We start from the raw sequence: 19,605 nt of genomic DNA, 5'->3' as shown, positions 1-19,605 counted from the left end.
CGCAATCCATCCCCGGCAACGGCGCCATTTGAAACTGCTTTTCTTCGTACTCAACAATTCACAAGTAAATTAAAAACACGTAGAGCATGCACAACCTGATCAAGTCAAAAGATAACCGGTTCAGGTTGGATAACTACTACTGGTCGTTGGGCAGTGAACAAGAGATGCAGAGAGCAATTCAAGACCTTAACCCACAATACTATTAAACTAATAAAGGGAAGTAAGGGTCGAATCCCTCAGAGATGGATGTGGTTGGAGTCAGGAATGAGACATCTGGAAGGTTGGTTGCGGCCACGCTTAAGTTTGGGTTAAGTTAACTAAGGGGAAAAATTGATCGGCTAAATAACTGAACGGATCAAGTTAAACTAAGACATCTTGGACTGTGGAAATTGACTGGATCAACTAAGCTAAAAATGGAAAGACAAAAGGTACGCAGGACCACTGACACAGACGCGCGCATTACACAAAAGCTGTAAACACCGAAAAGGTGACAGAGACTGCAGTTATAACATATTCCAATGTACTTCTACACGAAGCAACTAGATTAAACAGGGGAAAACAGATCTGAACAGAGCACAAACGTAAGCATGAAATCAAATAGAATGAACGTAGATCCATAAGAAAATCACGTAAATATAAGCAGATCTAAGCTATCTGGACAATTCTCGTGCAAGTCGATCTGTAAATAAAGGATCTCCAATGAAAAGTGACGGAAACAGAATTCTAGCACAAATGCAAAAATAAAGCAACAGTGAAAAGAAAACTAGAGTAACAGCTGAAAGCAAACATGACAAAACAGCTAAACTATGAAAGCGATGAGCGAAAAAAAACAGATTGTAAATTGTTTAATCCCTCAGGTATTACAAAAGCGTTGAGCTAAGATGACTTCTACGTAGATCCGATCTCGTCTCCCTAGATGAGGAAGAAGAGATGAATGAAGATGACTCTACTCCATGCTAAGAAAAGTAAGTTGAATTTGAGGTAAATGAAGATGATGCGTGATAATGAGTCTGTGCACTCTCGCTATAATAATAGAGCGAATGTGGGCCTAAATCCCTACGGTAAGCCCATCTTGTTCTTTGACAACTCTGTCCTTCTATGGTAGCATTTGTTCTTTCTCTCTCATGTGACTCAGCATTGCAGCTGCACGACTCCACTTGATCAGTTCGGCCGCGCAGCAGATCAACTTGGCTCTATTCCATGTTGTTTTAACTCCTTTTCTGAGTTGATCCGGTCATTCTTGCAATTGCCGGTTTCTTTGTTTTACAGCTCCTGCACACTCGAATTCGCCATTCTTCTTGCACATTGTTAGCCATGTTAGTGTAATAAACCCTATAAAACCATGCATGTAACGAGCCCAATCAGGGTGTCCTGGCAACTGGCATTAAATGAGTTACGGACTATGATCCGAAAGGATTCTTGGAAGATTTGTGACTCTAGTTGATGAGAACAGGTCCGGCCAACCTTCCCCGATCAAAGCTCTATCCAACCTTTCAAATGTTTCCCCCCTTTCCCATGAAAATTTTGCCCCATCTGCTCCAAGGTGCAGTAACTGGCAATCATTTAGGGTATCCGCAAACTCAACCATTTCTCTTGTTCTATTTTTATTGCTTCCCTGCCGCTCATCCTCAGAAAGAAAAATATTAAAATTCCCCCCTCCCCACCAGTCACGGAAGGCCCTCTGTGCGAACAGCAACCTCCCTAAGTTTATCCCAAAGAGGATGCCTACCAACCCTGGTACATTTCTCATATACCACCGAGATATGAAATGGAAGGGGTAGAACTTGTGTGGAGACTCTAGCATGGAGTACATGCTCCGATATGTCCCACTGATCCACCTCAATATCATACACCGCAAACAACCAAACTTCCCCTCGAACATGTAGCGAAGGCCGTTCCCGTTTCCCACATCACACAACGCCCAAAAGTCCTCCGTGATCCCCAAAGTTTGGAGAGGGAAATCGTGGGGGTACCTCGAGGGCGCCGTCTCTCTCGCCGACAACTTCTTCCACATAGCCTTTTGCTCATACGAGGCAAGGCTAATGCCATAGTTCTTTGCATTCTCGGGCTTTCCATTTGATCCCATTTTCCTACAAAAGAAGAATATATCTTTTTTTTAAAAAAGTATATCAACCAATGGGCAATCAAAGGTTCCCCCAAACTTGCAATCTTATAAGCATGAACAAAGAATTAACAATCAATTGCAAGTTTGTGTTTTATATCATCCTAGATGGTAGCATGTAAACATGTAGAGCATAATCATCCAAACTAGGACACAAAAATCCATCCCCCCAACGTGAATTTATCCCCCATGCAGAGACGTATCAACAATAAATCAATACAAATCAACAATCTCTTTGAAATTCTCAAGTATTGCAATTCATGGAAGTAATAATAGCCTCACAATGCTATGAACATGATTACAACATATTAACAAGTATAAACAAGAGGGAGCCACTATTCACCAAGCTTCAATCATCACCCATACACAAATCAACCATGGAAATTCAAAAATACGCATACACAATCATCCCCCATCATATCATAAGAGTTTCTACCGAACAATTCATCCGAAACATGCCAAAATCCATGAATGAATTGAAACAAAGCTCAGAAATTGAGTTAGGATTCATACCTTGTGTTGATGAGAATTGGAGGAGAAGAACTCTTAACTTGGAGAGAATTGAGAGAATGAGAGTGTGGGTGTGTGAATTTGGTTATTTATAAAGGTGGGGATTATGTACAAGGAAAGAAATTTGAGAAGGAATGGGAGAAGGAATAGAAAACATACCTTAAATAGGCCATTCTTGTTTCTGGACTGCGTAAGGCGGTCGCCGCATGCTGCGTGGCGGGCCGCCGCACGGGCCTTCGTAAATGGCACGTCTCGGCGGGCCGCCGCGGCCCATCCAACGGTTTCCTCGGCCCGCCCTAAGCTTGCCCTAGACCCGACCTATCCTGCACATGTGAACAAACGTGTGGAAACCGCCGTGTTGTGCTCGGCGACTGCCACCCGTAATTTTTTTTTTTTAGAAAAGAAAAATGAAAAAAAAAAATAAAAATGAGAAGAGTAAAAAACTGATAAATAAAGGAGATTGGGTTGCCTCCCAACCAGTGCTTTTGTTTTTAGTCGTTAGCTCAACTTGAAGTGGCCCACTATTTGGGCGGATCAGCGACGAGTGTTGAAAATTGGCATAGGGAGCAACTTGGTCCCCAGCTTCTTCCACCACTTGTATTTCCCCTTATTGGTTTTAATAACATAAATCTCGGGGTCCTCCTTGGGTGCTTTCTTCTTCTTTTTCCTTTTCTTCTGCAGAACAGAGGTAGAGGAGTTAGGATTGTCCATTTTGGGAGAACGTCTTACCTCATTGACAATGTAGATAGTAGAGGTAGAAGGATCCTCCATTTCAAATGGGTCTTGGGGATTTGTCAAATCCGTGACCATGATTGCCCTGCATTGCCGTTCCATCTTCACCCGCTTCGCCTACTTAAACTTGAGCATCTCGCTCTCGATCTTATAGGTGGAGTGGCTATAGTTGTCACTGATTGTAATCTCGCCACGATCTACATTAATCAAAGCTTTGCAAGTGGCAAGAAAATCTCTCCCTAAGATTAGAGGAACTTTCTTGTCTACTTTCATGTCAAGCACAATAAAGTCTGCGGGGAAAATAAAATCATCGACTTTAACTAAGACATCCTCAATCATACCTACAGTTTTTATGGACGAGTTATCGGCCAACCTTAGTGTCATGTCTAAAGTTTTGAGCGGCCCGATGTTGAGCTTTTCGTAGTACTTCAGTGGCATGAGATTGATGGAAGATCCTATATCGCATAGGGCTTTGTCAACTTTCCCTTCTCCAATCCGGCATATGATAATGAATTGGCCCGGATCTCTCTGCTTCACTGCCCTTTCTTTTTGGATGATCTCGCTGCAATGATGCGGTAGCTTAAGGTCGGCTTTCGTTGGCTTTTTCTTCCTCATCACCGTCTCCCTTAGTAGCTTTGCATACTTAGGTATTTCCTGCAACGATTCAACTAGAGGAATGTTATTATGAACTTTGCAAAACATGTTCAAAAAATGTTTGAACTGCTCTTCGAGTTTAAACTTCCTCTTTGGTTGGAAAGGTAGCACAATCCCATTATGCCGCACGAGTCCCTGCTGAGTAAGTGGTTCTGCCGTCTCAGTGGCGGCCCGCCGCGGGGTGTGTGGCGGTCCGCCGGCGGTCTGGCAGTCTCCAGATTTCTGTCTCGCTACCCACTTTTTGTTAATGTCATCCACTTGTGAGGATGCCTTTGCCATGTCCTCATCTAACTTCTTTTGGATCTGCTCCATTTGAGTGTTGATGTTTGCTATGACAGTTGAGATCGTGTTCGTTCCTTGCTCGAGGTTGTTTATCCTAGCTTCAACCACTTCAATCTTGGTATCATTAAATTTTCTGTCTTGCGTAATTATTTCCAAGATCCTCGTGATTCATTGATCATACTTCTCCTCCTTTTTGGTTGTTTCAACTACTCCTCCTTTGACAACACTAAATCCTACAGGGGGTTGCAAGAAATTATTGTTAGAATAAGAAAGGTTTGGATGAGGTCGGTTTTCATTATAATTATTGAAATTATCGCCCCCCTGATTAGGGCGATAATTATTGTTGTAGTTTTTGTTGGAACCGTCTCCTTGCATGTAGTTTATTTCCTTCACTATCGGGGCAGGGGTTTCGGGTTAGAGACCTCTATGATGGAGGTTGGTGGAATCGGATCCTCCTTCCTCGAGGTGTCCATTTGGTCTATCCTAACCCTGAGTTCGGCCAATTCCTTCGCAAAAGAGCTTTCCTCGGCCTCTTCAATTGCAGCTATCATCTTCAAGTTGTGCCTTTCTTTCGACCACCCCCTGCTATTGGTGGCGAATTCCTTGATCCCTGCCATGGCATCTTCACCTGACCTTCTCAAGAGGCCTCTGTTTGCCCCTGAATCCAACATAGCATAAATTTTTTCATTAAATCCATTATAAAGCATTCCTACCTGGTGGTCCATGGTGAAACCGTGGTTAGGGAACTTTCGGAGAAGATCTTTGAAATGAGCAAACGCCTCATAGAGGGGCTCATCATGGCCTTGGATGAACTGAAAGATTTCGCTTTTCAGCTTCAAGATTGTGCCTGGCGGATAGTACTTGTCGAGGAAGGCTGCAACGATGTCCTTCCATGTGGAGACCTTCTCTAGGGGCATACACTCAAACCACTCTTTAGCATAATCAGTCAATGAGAATGGAAAGAGTCTTACCCTTATGGTATCGTCGTCGACACCATTTAACTTGAGCGTGTTCGCGATTTCCACAAATTTGGAGGGATGGCGGTTGGCGTCCTTGGTGGCCCTACCTGCAAAAGGAGTTTTCTCGACCCTTTGTATAAGGGTCATGCGTAACTCGAAGTTATTAGCGTCAATACGAGGGCCTTCGGGAAAAGTAATTGTATTCCCATGATTGAACATGTTCATTACGGGTAGAATTTCCTTGTTCTTTTTCTCTAACTTCTCTCGGGCTGCCCTTTCTGCATCTTTCTCGTCCATTAACACCTTGACCATCTCCTGCAATTTTGTGAGGTCCGTTTTGACACCCATCGATCCTGATCCTTTTTCACTCCTTATTTTCCTACGATTTCGTTCAAGTTCTAAATCGAACGTTTCTAGGTTGTCCTACCTAGAGCGCGTTCGCATACAAAACCTATAAGAATCAAAAGCAAAAACAAATTAAACTAAAAATAAAAACTAAAAGCAATTAAAATCCAAAGTAGTAAATTATCCGTTTGAAGATATCACTCCAAAGTGAATTGTCTTCCCCGGCAACGGCGCCAAAAACTTGATGCACTTTTTATTAGCACTAAATTAATCTGCAAGTATACAGAGTATATATAGTATAGCTAAAGGTCGGTACTGGTATATTGAACACGGGGAAGGCAAACACAAAGTGCCTATCCTCTACTAGAACTCAATTACTATCTAGAGAAACAAGAGATTTTGAAAAATTTTGAAAACAGAAAATATTCGAAAGCAAATAACAACTAGATGCAAATAACTCACAAGATAAAATATAGAGATAAGGGAATTCCAGGGATGTGCGTTCACAGTTATGGTTATACAAATTCCAAACTACAATACCCTAGCACAATTATTACTTTGATAGGACGAGTCACCTAGCTTATGCTCATGCGATGCAAACGTTGATTACAAAATTAGGGTTGTCAATCCTAACACGTAACTGCATAAAGCCCCTAAGACCCTTGAAAAGTCCTCACTCTCTCACAGTTATGAAGCAAGCTATATTAACAGTGCCGTTTTAAGGGAAGCTAACTGTAGCGTCTACTAAGTGAATCTAATTCGCTAGAACTCTCTCACAGTTATGAAGCAAGCTATATTAAATCAAACAAGACTGTGCCACTCAATCTTACAGCATCAGAACTACTTAGGGAAGAAATAGAGTAAAAACAAAACGGATATTAAATAGAAAAATGAATTTGTATAACCAAAGTCGTTACTAACACATCCCTAGAATCCTATGAGTTTAGTTACACATAATGAAATAAGCTAAACACATAGATTGAAGGGAAAACAATTTGAACATAAAACTAAAGCAAATAAAATCCGTAGGTTGAATCCTTTTCGTACTTGATGTTCTTGAAATCCTTCTCCAACTCCTTGCACAAGTGAAGTACTCTAGCTTTTAATCTCTATGAATTATTTTGCAAGTAGAAGCTCTCTAATTTGATGAAGCTTGAGGTCTTATTTATAGGGGAAAGCCAATCCTTGTTGTAGAAAGAAAAGATCTTCAAAATATAGTAAATCTTGGAGCAAATCTAGGGCATCTCGGATTCACCGCCATTCTCCGGCGGGCCACTGCACATTGGCCGGCGGTCGCCGCGTTGGAGTCCAGAGAGTCTGTTTCTCCGGCGGCGGACCGCCACATGACTTCCGGCGGTCGTCGGGCGAGACTTCTCTTCCAAGTGTAATTTTTCAAGGCGTACCGCTGCACTGCTCTGCCCACCAGGCGCCGGCGGTCGCCGGTCGCCGTCTCACTCCAAATTTCCAGACTTTTCCTTTTGGTTCCCTTTTTCAGCTCAATTATGCACATTTCTCACAAAACACGTCAAAATACCAAGATCGACAAAATATGCAAATAATGGACGTGTAGAGTGACTTTGACATAAAAAACGGACCAAATAATGGCCTTAAAACAGTGCAAAATTCGAGTGTATCATCTTCGTCCTCAAACAAACCAAAATAGACTCGCTAATCAACTACGACAGATCTGAAACATAGAATGTAGTGAAAAACGGGATATTAACCAATTAGCACTAGATCCATGCAATTTAAACGAATTAAAAGCAGATCGACAGTAACTACCCTAGTTTCATGAAAACTGACATATGTAAGCTTAGATCTGACGTAAATCTAACTACATACAGCTAAATCTAACATATCAAACAACAATCAGAACATTTTGAACCTAGATCTAAGTAATCAAAAGAAAATCAAACATATCCAAACATGAATAAAGCAAAATCGAATGCTGAAACTCTAAATAGAGGCAACAATCATCAGCAAGATATCTCTCTCGGCTCACTCTTAGCTCACACACACTACATTACTCTGCACATTTAGACACTATGGGGTAATTTCTGAGAATTGGGTGATAGTCTAGTCTTGATTCAGCGGTGTAACACCGTCCTTGTGAAGGGCGAAAATACAATTTACTATTTTTCGCTTTTGATTTTCGTCGTTCTAGCCGAGACTACGGAGTTTAGAAGCAATTTACTATTTTTCACTTTTGATTTCTGTCGTTCTAGCTGAGACTACGGATTTTAGAAGCTCGGCGTCTTTTGATTTTGGTGTTAAACTTTGAATATCGTTGCTATGGAGTTCTATGTTTACGTTCCAGCTGATTATACTGTTTGATTGTTGGTATTTAGTGTTTTGGGTGCTTTTCGCAATTGTTGTTTGTTGGAGTTGAGATCGGGTTGATCGGAGTTGAATTACTGTTGAATCGTGTGAATCGGAGATGAGGAGTAAGGGTTTGACAGATTGAAGTTAGATTTTGTTTAATTAGAGACGCATTGTTGAAAGGAGTTGTGGATCTGATTGGTGTTATTTTCAATTCTGCATGGTTACGGATGTTCTGTTGTTGCTTTCGGTTTACTCGACCCAGTAGTTTTAGATCTGAATTTGCTCTGTTTTAATGTGCTTAATCGTAGTGTTTAATGTCCGATCTGAATTTGCTTTGTTTTAATGCTCTATTTCGTTCAAGTTCATGTTTATTTTCTGAAGAGGATGAAGATCGTTGGTAGTTAGAGTCCAGATCCGTTATTTGTTTACTTTTGCAACTTTATCTGCCATAGTAGCTAAATCGGGAATCTGTCCCAATGCTTTTTCGTGTTCTTTTGTCTGTCTGTTTTAGGAAACTCCTTTACTTGACCTAGTAGTTTGATAAACCGTTTGGAGTTAATTTTAAGTTTTCGAACCATGGGTATGTTTAAGTTTCCCTATTCTTAGGTCTAGCATTTGAAGTATTTTTAATTTCTCGTACCCCAGTAGTTGAAATTACTCAACCCACTTGTTGCGTGGCAGCATCCAATTTTCCCAAAACCCTCTAAATGCATGCTAGCACATCTTTCCTCGTGGGATCGATCTCTTTACTTCTCTATACTAGACCTAGTGATCTAGCGAATCCTCTGGACCTAAGAGTTGTGATATATCCAGTACACGATACACTCTTTCTAAATCCTGCACTTCACAAGGCATGGTTCTTATTCAAAGATGTTGTAATATGTAAAAGTTCATGAAAAGAAAAACATAGGTAATTGTAACACATCGTCTCATGAAAGAAAGGATGGAACTGGTTTACGTTATTGGCAATTGTCCCCACAAGCTTAAGGTCAATCCAATTGTCTACAGTCTCATATTCCTTTCCCTCCCCCTTCTACCTAATCTGCTTGTCCGTTTGTCAAGATAGCTTTCATCATTCCAACTGTTGAATTCTCTTAGTGACTCATTCTTTACCAGAGATGTCAGAACCATTCACTCATTCATTTTGTCATACCACTAATGCCTTGAGTTCTACTGACACACAAAAGTTCCTTAAGGTCTTTAATTCGGTTGTAATGGGTACAGAGGGCTGCATTGTGTATAGGTGAGAGTCCTAAGGGTTCTAAGTTCAAGAAATATAAGTAAAATATGTGAGGACATGTGAACTTAGGGACAAAAATTACAGACAACCTCCCTATTTACAAATCTAATTTCCCACTTGGAGACTTCCCTGGCCATTTTGGCCTTGTTTCCTAGCCTCTTCTGCTGGGTCAAGTTTTTATAAATTTTTCTGCCCTATCTTTTTATTTTATTTTCTACCAGGTCAGGTTACAAACCTTTCCTGCCTGTTTTATTTTCTAAACTTTCTTTATTAAAACTTTTTATGATTCCCCCCTAGGTCAGGTTGCACAAATTTTTCCTGCCCATTTTCTAATTTTCTATCTCTTTTTCTACCGGGTCAGGTTACAAACATTTTCTGCCCGTTTTCTTTTCTAAATTTTGACCTTATATTCCCCTATTTCACAACCTTTCTCCTACCCCAATTGGTGAGTTGCCCCCATTCCTGCCCCCTCGTTCACATGGCACGAAAGCTTATGGTTTCAAAAAAAGGGACAATTACAGTTCAGGCTCAAAAAGTATTAACTAGGGGTGCCTTTCCAATGAGGTAGGTCCAGTAGTTCAAAAAAATTAGGACCAAATGGTTATACCTATTACCTTTAGTCCTTACTAGCCTATGTCATTTTCTTCTAAGCATCAATGGTGGTATCTCTATTTGTTTTAATTTCGGTACCAAGTGTTCTACTCTAACTTCTAACTCACATTTAGAGGGCTTCACAGAGGGATTAGATTAAAGCATTTCTTGATGGGGTTTTGTGCCCCTTGCACAGCGGAAGACTTGTACAAAATAAATAAATCAGACGTAGGATCTATTTGACCGATTATGCGATTAATCAATTCACATGTTAAACAGAAAATTGCATGCTAGAACGCAAATAATTCATGCTCAAAGAAAGTAAATCCTAAAACATGAATTCTACGGTTTAGTGTTACCGATTTGATTCTCCAAAGAATCGACGATTGCTCGCGCCTTCTCCACGTGATGATCTTCAATACTAGACCACGGATCTTCTCTCTGGTTCCCGAACTATATCTCGATATCAGGGTGGACTGATCTTATCAAAATACTAGGACTCGAATAAAGAAGACAGAAGAAATCCTTCTCCAATTAGGAGAGAAATTCGAACTCCTCTAGGTAGAGATGGACGAAAATTATGAGTAATAATGAATGAATGATTTCTGTCTCCTTTATTCTCCTATTTATGTTAAGTTCCTTTTTGGGCCCAGACAGGGATCTATGGAAGGTTTTGGATATGGGCTCCCCCAATTAGCTTTTTACTAATTAAATTGAACCCACAATTTAATACAAGCTTATATTGGAATATTACGAGCAGCCATTACAGAAGTAATATTGAACTCTCCCCATCCAAATCCGAAATTACAAGTAATCCGGATTTCCACTTTATTATTTATTTCCCGCGCTTAAGATATAAATGTCCATTAATTAATTAATATTTGCTATGGACTTAATTAATTAATATCTTATTAATTCCAAGAGTGGACTTAGCAAGAAACACTTATTTATAATTCATAGAGTAATAAAACTCCAACTGGCCAGTTTTCCGAATAATAAAAGCTTGTTCGAGCTCCTCTTGAGGACATTATCAAACGAGACTCACCTCGCGCACGTTTCAACATAATAGCAATCCTAGCATCGCTAGATATTAATCACCACTACCCAATATATCAGGATTATTGGGTTGCGAAAAACCCGCACCATTTGATAAGTCAAAGTAGTGCATAATCAATACCGTATGCTCAATGCTAACATATGTAGATTAAGAAAAAACATTTTATCAAGACCTAGTCTTTCAGTAGATAGCATAAAGACACGTCTTGCTGTTAGATCCGTTCAGTGCTATACCACACCAATGTCATCTTATTTCAGTAAGGCTTAGAAATATGCGGACTGGCATTGCAACCTTTCACGATAGGTAGCCAAAGCCTATCTAGTTTGTGAAATTCTTCTTTTTCTTTTGCAAAGCATTGCATAGATCTGACCGTGTTACCTTAAAGTGGACGACGCCCACAACCGGTCTACTAAGCAAAAGACTTAGACTTTGTTTACTTCTTATGCATTTAAATGTTTGTAAAACATCTTATAAATGCACAAGCAAACACAATGTAATAATAATAGTGATTCTATTCGTGCGAGACTGCTCGAATAATATTGAATCGGGTTAAAAGTGGATTGTAGAGTTTTACGTATACAAGCAAGATTCTATTCGCGCGAAACTTGCTCGAAGCATGCTTTTCAGTATACCAAACCTAACAATCTCCCACTTATACTCAAAACATGCTTTCGAGTATACCTACTGCCAAAAACTCTCCCACTTATACTCAAAGTAGGTCTTTGTACTAGATATATCGAACTACTATTCATTTCACTAAGTGAAAGAAAAATCTGCTTGGTTGTTCTCTGATAATATCTTTTTCATCATAATGTATTTGCTGCGTACTTGATCTTTAATTATTTTCATCTTCATATGTGATTGCTTAGCTTAATAAACTCGCGTGTCCCTTGAGTTAGCCTTCACTAGAGTAATCAAAAAATAATACTCATAGGCATACTCAAACTTACGATTAAAGCTATTAGGAAGATTTTCCTAAGGTAAACACATATTCAGAGGATGACTTACTCGATCACTGATTAGTCATAAAACTAAGACAGTGTAACCCCAAGGACATTACATGAATGACTGATAAACTAGAATATAGTTACTAGTCTTTCTCAAGCACTAGGGTATATTCATTACCTCAATCAAAATCATTTGCCATGGTTAATATGATATATACTTGCTATGCAAAAGCACAACTAATATCAAACTTAGTACACATTATAGCATACATGAGACATCTATCTCCAAAACTGGTCTCATAATTCTTGATCTCACTAAGCGTCAAACGACACTTGACTAGAGACAAGACAATTCCATCTTGAGAGGTATAAACCTTTTCATGGAATTTCTAATGCTTAAATGTTCCAAGCAATGTGTAGATATAGGATTCCTAAGAGAATCTCAACATTCTTACTAGCGATCTTAAAAGAACTTAGATGCTAAGAATGTAATTAGTTTCTCTTAAATCATTTATCTTAAACTGGGTAGACAACCAGTTTCCTACGCCAGATGTCAATCTTAGTTGTTTGCAACTTTTGTAGATTTCATCATCGTAGAGTACCAATAATACCATATGTAATGCACTTTCAACTTCCTTGTGCTTACAGCACTGCTATGGGCAAAAGTCAAATTCCAAATATTTGACAATTTTGATAAAACACATATACTCTGATTTAGATGCTTGCCTAAGACCACGAAGGTCTATATAAGCTTCCAATCATGCATTTCTTGCCCTTAATTACATATCCATTAGAATGTTCTAGTAGATGATTTCCTCAAGACTTCTATTTATAGAAGACTGTCTTGACAATCATAATACATACATTCTAATTTATGTAAGTTCTAATAGACAATATGATCAAAGAAATCCTGGCACAACGATAGCGAGAAGATAATTCTCTTTGGGCATAACTCATTGTCATTGTCTAGCCATTTGAGATCCACATTTACACTTGCAAAGATACTTGCTCCCACTAACTTACACAACCTGTAGGTAGTATTGCAAGTCTTGTAAAACATGTTGTCTATCTTAGATTGTAATATGGAATCTATCACCTTTTCAAAGATGATTATCCAAATTAACCAATACTACTTTGTAGTTAAAGGGATTATGTTCAAGTTAATCTAAGACTGAGTCTTACGACACTCTTAGACCCATGAACTTGTTGTGTTCCAGTGGAACGCTCCCACTACGATATGGTTCTTACAATCTTAGGTACTAAAGTTGATTTTATTAGTGCAATAGTTTCTAATGGTATGACTTCTTGGTAATGTGGAAAATCCGATATCTCTCTCTTTATTTTGAGAGTTATCACGCTGTTAGGCTTGTAGTTCATCTCTTGATCTTCATACAAGAATTATATCTTTGAAGATTACAGAACTTATAACCTTACATCATTTGGGACAAACCTTAAAACATGCCTCAGTACTCAACTCCAATTTATTGGACACTTTTCCAACACGTGTTGGAACAACATTACACCTTGAGATGTGCTAGACCAGAGTCGCTCTAGTCCACAACTCGTGTTTTGTAGAAGGTACTAATGTTGGTAGTTTCTTTAATGTTCATCCCATCAATGATAAGATTTTAATGAGTACAACTCATCACTTAATCAAACTTGTCTTAGAAAGACTTAGATTCCTTCTTACATAACTATCTCATTCACTAGATGAATGCTTGGATTCGTTAATGGAGATTAGACTCCCACTACTGATCATAACCCTTTGCTCGTCTCCTTATGGTGTAAACCATTAAGACTTGCTAGTCTTTCTATGTTGCACTTCTATAAGTATTCTGAATCTCTTGAAAAATCAAATGATTCTAACTCATAGTGCATTAAACAGACTTTCTCAACTGTCAAGCTATTTAACGAAATGTTAAAATCTTGATAGTCTAGATCAGTTCGAACAATTTCTAAGTATTTTTTTGGCCTTAAGGCCTTAGCCATAAATACTTTATCATTCAATGATTAAGAAGTTGATGTGTTGTTGAATACTCAACCTTGTCGCACTTATATTATTTTAATACTATGATGCCTTAAGCATCAACCATAAAACAATAGTTGAGCATTAATAGCTCTCACTGCAACAAAAACCTAACTGGATCAAGATCTCTTACTTGGAAGTTGCATTGTCATGTAATTCATTGTCCTTCTATAAAATAGGTCAATCCAACTCACAAAACATCTTTTCTCGCTTTAAACAAACTTCGATGACAATCCAGGCTCTCCTATTTCCATATCTAGTTTTTTGTTCAAATGAACTAGGACCTAAGAAAAATGCAGCCTTTATGAATTCGTCATCTATCATGTTACTTTCCTCTAACAGTAATATAATGACTATTATTCTGAAGATTTTCTACTTTTCAGCTAAACCTTCTTGTAGTAATTTCTTATTACTTTAGGCGATGACTTGTGTCAGAAACTATTTGAGGATCTGTTGATCACTCAAAACATTCTGTCACTCCAGGATATTCCAATCGAATCATCTTGACAGATTCTATTGATATCCATCTTTCATCGTCATTTACCAAGACTTGTCGAGCTACTTAAAGGAAAATAGTTTGACCTTATTCCTCAAAGAGCTTGTCAAGTACATGCATAATGCATTCTCGAACATTCTTCGTGGAATTATGTCGAGGAAATGGAGGACATGAATCATTGAGTATAAACTCCAAGCTTTCAGCGATGAGAATCTTATCCATTTTCGTTTCCGGTCTACATAATTTAGGCATTCAAGTTTTCTTTCTTTAAGGATCGCAGACAAATATTAAATGACATAATGAAGATTTGACAAATAAACTTATTATCACATACTCATGCTCAATACATAATCACAAATAACCACAAAACAATTATGTATCTTACAACTGCAAAATTAATAAATTGTATCCTCCTCTGGAGGTTAATATGCATTAAAATTTTGACAATTTTACTGGTCACAACACCGACGCATCAATTGCTTCCTCCTCTGGAGATTGATACGTCTAATGCTGCCTAAGCACGACCATCAGATTTAGCATTACAGAATTTTATTTCTGCAACACACTCCCATAACAATGTTCATGTGCTGACAACAAAACCAAGCTATCTCATAAATTCTGATTATTGAACCCTGAAACTCGCAGTTCCTTAGGCTTATTGTCCCCACTCTGCAGGTGGCAATAATATCGGGAACCACTTTCTAGTTCATTCTATTTATTATGTGAGAAGTCCGCCCTTATGAACTTGCTGTTTTCGTAGGATTATTGTCCCTACTCTGTGGGTGGCGATAATATTAGAAAATCAGCTTCACAAAATTTGGCAGACCAACCGATGGAGACCGTATACAACGCACTTGTTGTAATCATCACTTAGATATTTTTTATGGTTTTTGCATAATTATCACATAAGCAGATAAAGCAGATAATCCACTTAAAATAGATAAACACCAAATAAACAGATAAATCCATTTAATGCATAGCATTTAAACACACATGATAATTAACGATAATTATTTAATCTAGTCAAGGGAGAATCAATTAAATAATTAAGTTTTACATTGGATCATAATTATTCAATTTCTGATAGGATTTATCAAGATAGTATTAACTATCTAATCCCATTTAGGATTATTCTAGATTTTATTTCGATAAAATCAAATCCTACAATTCAAGAAAATGTTGATCTATGATTATCATTATTTAAATCGTACTAGGATATTACTAGATAGAAACAATTCCATCATAATCCATAAGATAAAAATTAAATCCTATCAACCAGGATTTATACAAATCTTAATTCTATTTAGAATAGATATCCAGAATATATCAAACATTACTTAGGATTTCTTAGATAAATAAATTTATCTAAATCCAATTAAATGGGGATTTTCTTATATATCATTAACATCCGAATCTATCTAGGACATAAATCCAAAGGATAAGGATAACTTGGATTAATACATATTTTAATCCATCTAAGATTTGTCTTAATAGAATTAAATCTATTCAAATCTATAGGGTAAAATAAATTAATATAAATATTAATCCTAATCCATCTAGGATTTAACTTGGAGTAAATCCATATAAATCCATAGAATTAAATAATATTATATTATAATTATTCAAATCTATCCAAGATTTATCTAGGAACAAATCCATATAAATCTATAAGATACGAATAAAATATTATATTATCACTATCCAAATCCATCTAGAATTTATCTATGAATAAATTTATAAAAACTCATAGGATAAGAATAAAATAATATTATATTTATTTAAATCCAACCAGGATTTGTCTAGGGATAAATCCACATTAATCCATAGGATATAGATAAATATTAGATTGTCATTATCCAAATTTAACTAAGATTCATCTAGGATTTAAATCCCTACAAATCCATAAAATAAGGATAAACTCTATAATTAATCCTTGATTTAATACAAAATCAAATCTTATATAATATATAAAATCCACAAGATATATTCAAATCTTAATTCTAAATTAATCTTGAATTATTTTCGAAATTGAATCCAAGGATTTGGAAATCCTAATCAAATTTGGAAACCGAAGTCACGGGACAAGACATAGCAACGTCACGCGGCTGCTCACGGAGGGACGCTGCTGCTTCATTTCCGACGCTGCTCCGCGTCACCTCCGACAGCCTGCCGGGCATCGCAGCCGCTGCTGCCCGGAACTCCGGCGCTTCTGCATCCTCTCCGCCGTCGCTGCTGCCAGCATCCGGTCACCGTTATCAACGTGCAGCTGCATCTCTGGCCCTGCTGCGCTGAGTCGTCGTCGCTGCTGCGACGTCGACTTCGCCGCCGCCTCGCTGCTGCGTTGCTGTCCGTCTTCTCGCGAGGATGCACCTGACGCTGCGTCGTCTCTATGTTGACAACGCTGCTGCGTCATCGCCTCCGAGCTGGATCACCGGTGGTCTCCGCTGCCATTCCTGTCGTATCTGCAGCCGCCGGCGATGCACACGTGCAAACCACCGTCCTCGGCCACACGACTCGAATTGATTCATCAATTCATATCTCCAATTCAAGTGAATAACACGGAAGGCAACAATAAAAATAAAGAAGCCGACACCATGTTCACGCCATGAATAAATCCTTTCACACGATTTGCATGAAAATTGCACTCCAGGTAATCACAAATTTAACTCATGTAATCATTACATGCAAATAAATGATCACGTATTATGAATTAATTGATAAACAAGGTCAAAGCTTATAATTGATTCTCGCCGGCGCAGTGGACAAAATCGCAATTAGTCATACTTCAATTAATTCACAAAAACACAGCGAAACAGCGAATAAAAACATGCATTCAAGCATTTCACATAACATGAAATTAATCCACATAATCAGAGCCAAAAATCTGGCTCTGATACCAATTGATGGAGTTTTGTGCCCCTTGCACAGCGGAAGACTTGTACAAAACAAATAAATCAGACGTAGGATCTATTTGACCGATTATGCGATTAATCAATTCACATGTTAAACAGAAAATTGCATGCTAGAACGCAAATAATTCATGCTCAAAGAAAGTAAATCCTAAAACATGAATTCTACGGTTTAGTGTTACCGATTTGATTCTCCAAAGAATCGATGATTGCTCGCGCCTTCTCCACGTAATGATCTTCAATACTAGACCACAGATCTTCTCTCTGGTTCCCGAACTGTATCTCGATATCAGGGTGGACTGATCTTATCAAAATACTAGGACTCGAATAAAGAAGACAGAAGAAATTCTTCTCCAATTAGGAGAGAAATTCGAACTCCTCTAGGTAGAGATGGACGAAAATTATGAGTAATAATGAATGAATGATTTTTGTCTCCTTTATTCTCCTATTTATATTAAGTTCCTTTTTGGGCCCAGACATGGATCTATGGAAGGTTTTGGATATGGGCTCCCCCAATTAGCTTTTTACTAATTAAATTGAACCCACAATTTAATACAAGCTTATATTGGAATATTACGAGCACCCACTACAGAAGTAATATTGAACTCTCCCCATCCAAATCCGAAATTACAAGTAATCCGGGATTCCACTTTTATTATTTATTTCCCGCGCTTAAGATATAAATGTCCATTAATTAATTAATATCTGCTATGGACTTAATTAATTAATATCTTATTAATTCCAAGAGTGGACTTAGCAAGAAACACTTATTTATAATTCATAGAGTAATAATACTCCAACTGACCAGTTTTCCGAATAATAAAAGCTTGTTCAAGCTCCTCTTGAGGACATTATCAAACGAGACTCACCTCGCGCACGTTTCAACATAATAGCAATCCTAGCATCGCTAGATTAATCACCACTACCCAATATATCAGGATTATTGGGTTGCGAAAAACCCGCACCATTTGATAAGTCAAACTAGTGCATAATCAATACCGTATGCTCAATGCTAACATATGTAGATTAAGAAATAACATTTTATCAAGACCTTGTCTTTCAGTAGATAGCATAAAGACACGTCTTGCTGTTAGATCCGTTCAGTGCTATACCACACCAATGTCATCTTATTTCAGTAAGGCTTAGAAATATGCGGACTGACATTGCAACCTTTCACGATAGGTAGCCAAAGCCTATCTAGGTTGTGAAATTCTTCTTTTTCTTTTGCAAAGCATTGCATAGATCTGACCGTGTTACCTTAAAGTGGACGACGCTCACAACCGGTCTACTAAGCAAAAGACTTAGACTTTGTTTACTTCTTATGCATTTAAATGTTTGTAAAACATCTTATAAATGCACAAGCAAACACAATGTAATAATAATAGTGATTCTATTCGTGCGAGACTGCTCGAATAATACTGAATCGGGTTAAAAGTGGATTGTAGAGTTTTACGTATACAAACAAGATTCTATTCGCGCAAAACTTGCTCGAAACATGCTTTTCAGTATACCAAACCTAACATTTCTATCGTTCTTACATCCTCTAAACTGACTGGTTTATTGAAGGAGAGAATCTCACAATTTGACATGCATCATCTCTTCAGCTTGAGCCTTGATTGGAATAAGAGCACTTTCTGACCTACTTGCAATTCCTTGACCCGGATGTTTATGTCATGCCACAATTTGGTCTTCTCCTTGTACCACATCGCAGCGTCAAATGACTCAAGTCTAAGTTCCTCTAGCTCTTGCAGTTGAAGCTTTCTCTCCTCCTCACAGGCCTGGAGCTTCATGTTCATCTCCTTACTGCCTAATAAGCTTTATGTTCACCGCCGACAGGTAGGTGGCACATCATGCCAAAATATAAGCCTGTAGGGAGACATTCCAATGGGAGTTTTGAATGCAGTTCGATAAGCCCATAAAGCATTGTCGAGCCGTTTACTCCAATCTTTCCTAGATGGGTTCACTGTTTTCTCCAGAAGAGCCTTGATTTCTCTGTTCGAGACTTCTACCTGACCATTTGCTTGGGGATGGTAGGGAGTAGATAACCAAGTGAACGCCATATTTCCTCATTAAAGCTTCGATTGTCCGGTTGCAGAAATGTGTCCCTTTATCCGAGATGATCGCTCGGGGTACACCATACCGATTGAATATATTGGCCTTCAGAAATTTTGCGACTTCTTTTGGCCTCTATTCAATTGGACACATAGTCCACCGCAATCAGTATATATAAGTGTTCCCATATAACGATGGAAAGGGGCCCATGAAGTCCATTTCCCAAACATCAAAAATCTCACAGAAAATTACCAGGACTTGCGGCATCTCATCCCGAGTAGAAATTCCCCCAGTCTGTTGGCATCTAGCGCAGCTCTGGCAGAATTCGAAAGAATCCTTATTCAACATGGGCCAGTAAAAC

At 38.4% G+C, this 19,605-nt stretch overlaps 1 protein-coding gene across 1 annotated transcript; it reads right to left on the bottom strand.

The window, feature by feature from the left end:
- Positions 1-18,784: 18,784 nt before the first annotated feature.
- On the bottom strand, positions 18,785-19,252 carry LOC148927526 (uncharacterized). Its single transcript, XM_089056627.1, has 2 exons — positions 19,071-19,252; positions 18,785-19,007 (listed from the first exon to the last, which is right to left on the bottom strand). The coding sequence occupies exons 1-2, from the start codon at positions 19,250-19,252 to the stop codon at positions 18,785-18,787; spliced, it is 405 nt and encodes a 134-aa protein (XP_088912753.1).
- Positions 19,253-19,605: the final 353 nt, after the last annotated feature.

Source organism: Salvia hispanica, chromosome 4, assembly GCF_029641045.1.
Source record: "Salvia hispanica isolate PSC_SH4W2 chromosome 4, Shi_PSC_v1, whole genome shotgun sequence".
Classification (NCBI taxonomy): Eukaryota; Viridiplantae; Streptophyta; class Magnoliopsida; order Lamiales; family Lamiaceae; genus Salvia; species Salvia hispanica.
Note: the sequence above shows the minus strand (reverse complement) of the source record. Positions and strands in the feature narration are given on the sequence as shown.

Excerpts from the sequence above, each read along its gene's own strand:
- LOC148927526 (XM_089056627.1), bottom strand. The coding sequence starts at position 19,252 with ATGGCGTTCACTTGGTTATCTACTCCCTACCATCCCCAAGCAAATGGT. Across the intron at positions 19,008-19,070 it reads TTCAAAACTCCCATTGGAAT|CTTATTAGGCAGTAAGGAGA; the intron begins GTCTCCCTACAG and ends GTGAACATAAAG.